The 9461-nt window shown below is 44.4% G+C and overlaps 1 protein-coding gene across 2 annotated transcripts in view; it reads right to left on the bottom strand.

Moving 5' to 3' along the window:
- Nucleotides 1-2627: 2627 nt before the first annotated feature.
- SLCO2B1 (solute carrier organic anion transporter family member 2B1) overlaps nucleotides 2628-9461 on the bottom strand; it is a 100038-nt gene continuing 93204 nt past the window's right edge. For both annotated transcript variants that reach the window (XM_043996406.1, XM_043996407.1), the window contains 2 exons: nucleotides 8936-9056; nucleotides 2628-6863 (listed from right to left, as the gene is read on the bottom strand). In XM_043996406.1, coding sequence (XP_043852341.1) covers nucleotides 6683-6863; nucleotides 8936-9056 — 302 coding nt within the window. In that variant the 3' untranslated portion in view covers nucleotides 2628-6682. The remainder of the gene's footprint in view (nucleotides 6864-8935; nucleotides 9057-9461) is intronic.

Below are 9461 nucleotides of genomic sequence, written 5' to 3'. Positions count from 1 at the left end.
GGCATCTCAGATGGTGAAGAAGATCTGAGGTCTACTACATTAGAGTGGACCATAGGCCCTTTAATAAAGTACTATTGGCTCAGAGCTCTGCCTCAGTGCTTTTTCTTGCAGATCAGGAGATTATAATCCCCACAAGTAAATGCTTCTTTGAACATAGTGGAAACTTAAAAGTTTGTTAAACTGAATTTTTGGTCTGTCCTTGTCTTTCATCTGTTTCCCTGTCTCATTCAGTATGTTCTCCATTCTCTCTGTCTCTGGGGAAAGTAGGTGGCAAGGTGGATAGAGCACTGGCCCTGAATTTGGGAGGACCTGAGTTCAAATCTCACCTAAGACATTTACAAGCTGTGTGACCCTGGACAAAACACAACCTCAATTGCTTTAAACATCTGGGGCCCTACCCAATCATCCTGATACATATCTTGCCACTGGACCCAGATGGCTCTGGAGGAGAAAGTGAGGTTGGTGACTTTGCACAACCTTCCCTCACTTAAATCCAATTTCATGCAAGTCATGACATCGAGATCAAAGGACAAAGAGCAATGACTCTGTCCCTTCCTTTTCTCTGTCTCTGTCATCAGGAGCTCCAGCTAGTCTGCCTTTGTTGTAACTACTCTTCCCACCCACCCTTCTCTTTGCACCCCTTCTTTCCTCTCTCCTTCTCTTTCTCAATCCTCTTTCTAGCTTGCCAGATCCTGTCCCTGAGGAAATGACAGGGACATAAAGGCTTCAGAGGAAGGAATTTTCTCTCTAGTGGGATCAGCCCTATGCTTATTTACACAGACAGATGGGGTCAGTCAGCCAGGAAAGAAGTCCTGCCCTCAAGGCCTCAAGGAAATCAGGTGGCTGAACAGAAGAGAAATCAGGCAGCCAGCCAAGAAAAGTCACCAACCCAAAATCAAAGAACATTAGAACTGGCAGAGCCCTTAGAGATCATCATGTAGTCTAATTGTACAGAGGGAACAAAGGCCCAGAATGGGGAAATGACTTCCAAAGTCACAAACCAGTCAACGGTGAGCCCTAGCTACTAAGGACTCAGGTCTGAATGCCAGACCAAGACACTTTCCATTGCACTGGGCTCCTGCCTGTCCTGGGTTGTTTTGTTTTGTTTTTTTGGTCTCCTTATGAAAGTTTTGTCTCCTTAAAGAGACTGGTCACTCCCCATCATAGGATGGAAGGAAGGTTGGGGTCAGGATTGATTACTATACAGGGAGGTCAGATTCAGCCCTACTCTGTTTTCTTCCATCTCCTCCCCCAACCCTCTTTCTCCAGCACACAGTCTCCTAGGTGCCCATGATCCATTTCTCTCTTAAATCACCATTTCCACCCTCTGCCCCCTCACACACCTCTGAAATCACACTAAGCCACTGAAACAGTCAGATAGCTGATATTTCTTTTTCTTTTTTTTTAGTGAGGCAATTGGGGTTAAGTGACTTGCCCAGGGTCACACAGCTAGTAAGTGTTAAGTGTCTGAGGCCAGATTTGAACTCAGGTACTCCTGACTCCAGGGCCGGTGTTCTATCCACTGCACCATCTAGCTGCCCCGATAGCTGATATTTCAAGGGCCCTTCTGACTGAATAGATAGTCTGGTTAGTTGATCATCAGAGGCCTAGTAGAGAAGCTCTCTGTCTACTCTGTCAGGGACCTGGTACGGTAAGACTGACAAATAGCAGGCACTACACAGGACTTGGTATGAGACAGAACTGGTAATGATACAGAAGCAGACATTTCATAGAAAAGGGTGGGGGACAGGAACAAGTAACTTAGGACCAGATGTGACAATGAAGGACAGATGAAAAATAGGATTTTTTTTTCCAATGTGGTCCTTTGTGAATGTAGCCCCTCTCTGCTCCCTTCCCCCCTCCCCATTTCCCCCTTGGAACTTTAGAGACCTTGGAGAGACTGGAGGTGGAGTCTGTTCTTGGGATATGTACGTTCTATTTAGAGTTCCCCAAGCTGACAGGGATCTTTGACTTGGTAGGGCTTTCCTTTTGCTAAGAACTCATGCACCAAGCAGCAGAAAGGCCATGTTGTTGAAATGGGAGAGGGTGGACTTTCAGTTGTTCCAAGCTACTATGTTCCTCCAGGTGTGCTGGCAGAGCATGGGGGTGGGCTGTGATAGTGGGACTAGTCATTATTACTGTGACAATAATCATAGAAAACAAATAGAATGGATACTTCATAGCCTCATACATCCTACAGGAAGATAGGGAAGAGACATGATGGGATAGCACCCTATGGTTAATGTGACTACCAGAATCTACTCCACAGACCACCCCCCTCCCCACCCCACCCCACCACCCATTTCCTTTGGAGTACCACCCAAGGAAAACTCCAGTCCTCTTTCCCCCATCCTATCTCTTTACTTCCTATTTCCCTTCAGAGGGTGAAAGATGCTCAACTCCCTTGGCTACAGTCATTATGACCTGCAAAAGAAAGCCTATTTCATTAGAAGCTTTGTTTTCCTCCCACTCATATGAGATTTGAAATTGCTATTAAAGTAAATATGGCTATTTAAAATTATTTCTGTCCAAACTTCTAAGTATACAGTTTAAAATGGGAGGGGGGTGTGTGTGAGGAAATTCAAAAGGGAGTGGAGATTTTCCTCAGTTTAGGTTAAGGCAGAAGGTGAGTGATTAAAGAATTTCTTTAATATTAGTAATCTGGGATATCCATATACCAGACTGCTTGTGAACCTAGAAAGAGACTCAATGTGGAAATGAGACAGTATATAGTGAAATGAGACAGTGGGTAGAAATTGGTGATTTTTAAGATTTTGGGGTTTTTAAGATAATTATACATTACGCACACAGCACACAGTTATACCTGCTTCCCACTACCTCCTGCCCCCTCTCCCGGCACTTCCCCAAACACCCCCTCCCCTTCCAGCTACACACATTTCTAAATATTGTTTGGTTAAGTAAGTGTTCTCAAAGATTTTCAGGAAGATCTTTCCACCCCACCACCTCCCATTAAGAAGGGCAGAAGCCATGTCTTGTGCCTTCAAACTGGGGTCTTTCTGAAGGCAAAAGCCACATCTTTTCCTAAGAATAAGGACTCACTGTGGACAGGGTTCATATCTCATCCCTCACACTGGGAGCTCCCTGAGGAAAAGGTGAAGGCATATGTCTTCTCCTCAGGTCAGAAGATGTCTCTGGACCCTCAGAGCGAGGGGTCCCCAAGAGAAGGGGAGGTTCCTCTTCCTCTTTCTCTTCCTCTTGCCATTTCTCCTGAGAGTGTAGTACAAGGTCTGTTCCCTAGTTGGGCTTGACCAGTGCTGACTGATTGACCCTCCCATTCTTCACTATCCCCAGATAGGGGAGTCCTTGGTCACAGAATGCAGATCACACCTATTCTCCCATTCCCCCTTCCTTTATTTCCCTATGATTACATCCTGTCTGCAGCATGGCTATTTGTGTATTTGTCTAATTTCCCCTATTAGGCTACAATCTCCCTGAGAACTACGTCTCTCTGTAACAGCCCAACCTCGTAACACTGAGCATAAGGTCCTGACTATAGTAATCACAACTCGGGGCAGCTAGGTGGCACAGTGGATAAAGTAGCAGTCCTGGATTCAGGAGGACCTGAGTTCAAATTTGGCTTCAGACAATTGACACTTACTAGCTGTGTGACCCTGGGCAAGTCACTTAACCCCCATTGCTCTGTCAAAAACAAACAAACAAAACCCAAAACAAAACAAAATAATCACAACTACCCTTTCTGTAGCAGATTTGGATTCCTAAAACACTTCTACCAACCCCTATAGTATTAAAAGGTAGGTAGTGCAAGGATTATCACCCCATTTTACAGATGAGGTAATTGAGGCTCCATAAAGTACTGGGATTTACCCAGGGTTGCACAGGTTGGTAAGTATCCAAGATGGGATTTGAAATCCATTATTCTAATGCTTAGAATTCAATGTTCTATTGTACCAAGCAGGTGCTCAACACATTTGTTGACTTCAATCAAATTGAATATAGTCCAACCCCTTATAAACAAAGAATGTCTCTTGTGAACTTTGGAGGGGAGTAGCCCATGTTTTAAGAGGGCAAGTTCATTAGTTAAATTATTATTTTATGCTAGAGGGGGAACATTGGCCTCCATGAAAACAGGAGGCTTCCTGATTGACCAAGAGTGAGCCAGGGATTGGTAGAATAAGCCAACGAGTCCAATACAGAGAGTCAGGCGGACAAATGACAAAAATTGGTGAGTGTTCTAGAGAAGATAATATCATTCTCCAGGACCACCAATGAGTTAGTGTTGTGGGGCTCATAGCCCAGAGAGAATCATGAATTAAGTTTAGCTTGGGATACTTTAGTTAAGGACTAGATTAAACAGTTAAGGTGCCATTTAGTTTGGGACTAGATGTCTTTTTTTTTTTTGGTGGAGCAATGAGGGTTAAGTGACTTGCCCAGGGTCACACAGCTAGTAAGTGTCAAGTGTCTGATGCTAGATTTGAACTCATGTCCTCTTGAATCCAGGGCTGGTGCTTTATTCACTACACTACCTAGCTGCCCCTAGATGTCTTTCTTACATCTGAATATCTTACACTCTTTATATGGGATGTTATTTCTGGACTTATATTCTCTTTTCCTTGTAAGCAAACTCTATGAAATGTGTTCTTGGGATATAAAGTGTGAGAAGATGGGACAGAAGGGAAGAGAGATAGAACTGGGTGCATGTAGGGCAACAATTAGTGATATTCATGCTTAAGGGAAATTCACCCGAGGTGGGGGGGGGCAGCAGTACAAGACAATTTGGGCATGGATACAGCTGCAACAGAATAGGGGACAGCCAGTCTCCCAGAGAGTCTGGCCGTGGCTCCTGTGGGGATTAGGAAGGAGACTGAATACTGGGAAGGGAGACACACAGTGATGAGCCTTTGGAGGAGAGGTGGTACAGACAAGGGGTTAGCTAATGGAGGATGAGGCACAGGAGCAAAGCTTGCTATAGGTGGGAAGCTCAGCCCTGGGAGAGGAGGCATATCTATCCCTTTGGTTGTCAATGGTCGAGGTGCAAATTCCAGGGCACCCTGCGTTAGTAATGGCTCTGGGTACAAGGACTAGGAAATGAGACAACAGTGGGAGAAGGGAGAAGGTGACCAGGAATCAGGGAGATGATAGATACCTGTGGCCAGGAAAACAAAACAAGCTTTTAGGGCATTCAGGGTCATAGGGATCACAGATTTAGAGGTGGAAGAGGCCCTTGAGGTCATGTAGCCCACGGTTCTTCTTCTTTTTTTTTGCGGGGCAATGGGGGTTAAGTGACTTGCCCAGGGTCACACAGCTAGTAAGTGTCAAGTGTCTGAGGCCAGATTTGAACTCAGGTCCTCCTGACTCCAGGGCCAGTGCTTTATCCACTGCACCACCTAGCCACCCACCCAGGGTTATTCTTGAAATGTTTTCAAGAGGTAGCAAATAAGAGCTAATGGCTACCTGAGAGACCACCATTGATTCAGAGGTAGAAGGGAGCCCTGAGGCCACTGAATATAATCTCTTCCTTTTACAGATTAGGAAACTGAGGCCTAGGGAGGTCAAATGACTTGCCTATCATTACAAAGACAGTAAGCATCAGCAATGAGATTTGAACCCAGATCCTCTGATGCTAAAGTCAATGTTCTTTCCATTGTAACATCCTACCTATCTGCTATACCGCTACCTCCCTTTATTTGACACAAAGCAAACTAGGGCTCAGGATAAGAAAATGACTCTTAATGATTCTGTGGAAGCTAAAGGCAACTTTTTCTTATCCTAAGGTTGGAGGAAATCTCTGCTTTGTGTTAGTCCTGGCCTCGGGCAGGAATTTGGCAAGAAGAGGCATTTGTCTTGTTAGGGAAAAGGAGGATTCCCCTGGATGAATGCCTGGCCAGAGATAAGGAGGTGACTATCTATATAGTTTGGGTAAACAAAGGCAGGTGAAAGCAGCTTCTGGATAAATGTAACTGTATAATGAAATATTACTGGCCACAGGCAAATATACAAAGCGGATAGGAGTTTAGGCAAAGGAATCAGGGGCTACTTGTTCTCCATCTCTGCTCTTATGATGATCAAAGGGAGGACATAAAAAATGGAGTCAGAGTATGCAAGAGATAGTCAATCCCCTGATAATAGGGATTGTCAAAGACCAGCCAATTCACTCCTGGGGATGATTGCATAGTATCCTTGATGTGTATATCCTAAGTGTCAGGTTGGATGAGATCCAGGAATGAGCAAGCTCTCATTCTCAAGGTGAGCTTGGAATCCGGTCCCTCCATTCCCCCTTGTGTGAATTTGTGTGGCAACCCTGGGAGTTGGCCTTGTCTCTGTGTTTCTAGGACAGCTAACTAAGAACACTGGAGAAAGAATCCACTGGTCTCTTTCTATGGGTAGCAGAAGGGTCAGATCATAATGGCAATTGGCTTTTCATGATCTCTGGCCCTATACTAAGACTGCCTATGTGAGGCTTTTTCATGACAAGAAAACGAAAGTACTGAGACAGCATCTAACAGTGTTGTCCAGTCCCTGATAGGTTCTTTAGGGACAAGATCCCAGGTGACCAGTCTCTCCTCACTTAGACACAGCCCCACCCCATGCCATCCCCTGACAGAAGACTCCAACGAAGGCTATATTTGTTGAAGATATTAGTCCTTCTCCTAGTCATTGTTAGGGTCCTTTGCCCACTCCAGCCAGGCCTGGGGCAGCAGGTTCACACTCTGGATTCCCCACTCCTCTTCTTTGAGCTGAGAACCATCTTTTCCTCCTTTGGAAGAAGACCATGATGGGACCCAGAGCGAGCAGCCTCTTTTTCCTGCTGTCGTAGGATGGTGAACACCAGGGTGAAGCAGACCAGTGTGCCCAGCTTGAAGAAGAACTGAAGCCCAATGAACCTGAGGGAAGAAGAAATGAGAAAGGTCACTGAGCTGTGGTCACAAACTCCACTGAGGTCTCTCTCAATGCACTTTCTGTATATGATTCCATTTGAGGAGAAGGGTGCATCCTAATGAGGAAGAATCTGGGAAGGCACTTTTCATCAAGTCCAATTGCACTGTCTCTGCAGGAAAGGACGATGTTCTCCATTGCCATCCCCATATTCCCAAGTTCTCCTGAGCCCTCTGTTACACTCACCTTCATGTCTCCAAATCTTAGCCATTCTTCAAGATCAGCTCCATCCCCATTTTCTCCAGGAAGTTTTCTTTAACCCCGCTCAGTGCACACTAATCTTTCCCTTCTCTGAAACTATTGAACTTGAAGTTAGCATTACTAAAGTGGAGGGATGCTAGACAATTTCAAACCAATCACTTTAGAGAGGAGGGAACTGAGTCCTGGAAAGTAGAGGTAATTTGTTAAAGATCACACAGTTATTTGGGGGGGGGGTTTGGTTTTTGCGGGACAATGGGGGTTCAGTGACTTGCCCAGGGTCACACAGCTAGTAAGTGTCAAGTGTCTGAGGCTGGATTTGAACTCAGGTACTCCTGACTCCAGGGCCAGTGCTTTATCCACTGTGCCACCTAGCTGCCCCCCAAAATCACACAGTTATTAAGGGACTGATTTGGAAATGAAATCCAGGTCCTCTTAATCTTTGGCCAGTGTTTTTTCCACTAAACCATTATTTCAAATATTCCATGCCATTCACAGATTCAGAAAATAATCTTTTATTGAATCATATGTTTTGATTTGGGGTTCCCATGAAATATCATCAAAACACTCAAAAGTGGTCCAGGTCTAGGACTGGAATTCCAAGGCAAGGCTTGAGATTATGTTTAATCTGTTTATGTTTAGTCCATTGACTGAAATCAGTCAGTTTGATCTTGGTGGGATTAAGATTGATTTGAGTCTCTCTGGTTTCAGAGACAGTCTGGCACCATGATTTTAGAGTAGAAAGGGGCCTTAGAACACAGAACATGGAAGGTTAAAGGATCTTAGAACACAGAGCATAAAATTTTAGAGTTGGAAGGGGCCTTAGAATATGGAACATTGAAGCCCTGACTCCTTCAGAAACTATCTCAGCTTCCCAAATTAGACTCCCTGCCAGTTGTAGAACTCCCAGACAATTCTTCTCTCCAACGTCATTGACCATTTCAGAGAATTTCTAGACTTCCTGTGATGTCATGCTCTTTAATGGTTTCCCTCTGATCCATCTTGCAAATGGTAACAAGAGTTATCTTTTTACCTGGAAAGACCTACATGAGCTGATGCAAAGTGAAATGTACTGTATACGAAGTAACAGCAATATTGTTAGATGATCTACTGCAAATGACTTAGTTATTTTCAGCAATACAATGATCCAAGATGACTCTGAAGGACTTATGGAAAAATGCAATCCATCTACAGAGAAAGAACTGATGGTATTTGAATATAGATTGAAGCATAATTTTTGTTAATTCCTTTTTCTAAAGTTTTTTGTTTGTTTTCTTTCACAACCTGGCTAATGTGGAAATGTTTTGCATGATTACTCATGTATAACTTATATTGAATTGTTTGAGTTCTTTTTTTTTATTAATTTTTTTTTTTGCAGGGCAATGGGAGTTAAGTGACTTGCCCAAGGTCACACAGCTAGTAAGTGTCAAGTGTCTGAGGCCGGATTTGAACTCAGGAACTCCTGAATCCAGGGCCGGTGCTTTATCCACTGAATTGCTTGAGTTCTTAAGGGGGAGGGAGGGGAGGAAGGGAGGAAGAGAATTTGGACCACAAAGTTTTAAAAATTGATGTTAAAATTTGTTCTTACATGTAATTTGGGAAAATAAAATTCTAAATAAAAAAATTTTTAAAGTGTTTTTGAATAGCTCAAGTCCCTTGTTCCTCCTCTTCTCAAAACCTAGCATTTATCAATAAAATCTACTCTGGGTCAGAATTTGGGATTAAAATACCTGTTTCTGGACTGCCTGGGTAGGGCTTATTCTATGGAGTCTTTCATTGTCCCTCCCTCCCTCCCTGACCATATATAGCCCATGGGACTCACCGATGCCTGAGGAGGTCATGGTCATAATATCGACAAAGGGACCGCATGCCACATGTATCTGCCCAAAGGACACAGGCAGTGTCAATGGCACTGCCATGGAGCACAGGGCTAGGCATCCAGGCTGTGGGTGAAAAAGTAGGTAAAATAAGGTGACTTCCCAACTCAGGCCTATGGGAATCTGCTACTCCCCACCTGGATTGACGGGGGTGAGGGGGTAAAGGGGGGTGGTGGCACAGGTTCACATATTCCAAGCTATTGATCAAAAGAGACAGGGGTGGGATTTCTAGGGGATGATTACCCAAAGGGAAGGCTTTCTCACATTCAGGAGACTCCCTGAAGGCAAGGACTTTGGTCCTCCCTGGAGCCAGAGGCTCCTTGTATACAGGGACTGTGTCTCCCCCTTGGACAAGAGGCCCTGTGAGAGCAGGACCTCATTCTAGTCCTACAAGTGGTGATGAGCAACTATTCTCTGACTCCCTTCAGTAAATGGAAGTCAGTAGAAAGAATTGAATTGAATTGCTTGCAT

The sequence above is a fragment of the Dromiciops gliroides genome, chromosome 3, assembly GCF_019393635.1.
Source record: "Dromiciops gliroides isolate mDroGli1 chromosome 3, mDroGli1.pri, whole genome shotgun sequence".
NCBI classification, from domain to species: Eukaryota; Metazoa; Chordata; class Mammalia; order Microbiotheria; family Microbiotheriidae; genus Dromiciops; species Dromiciops gliroides.
Note: the sequence above shows the minus strand (reverse complement) of the source record. Positions and strands in the feature narration are given on the sequence as shown.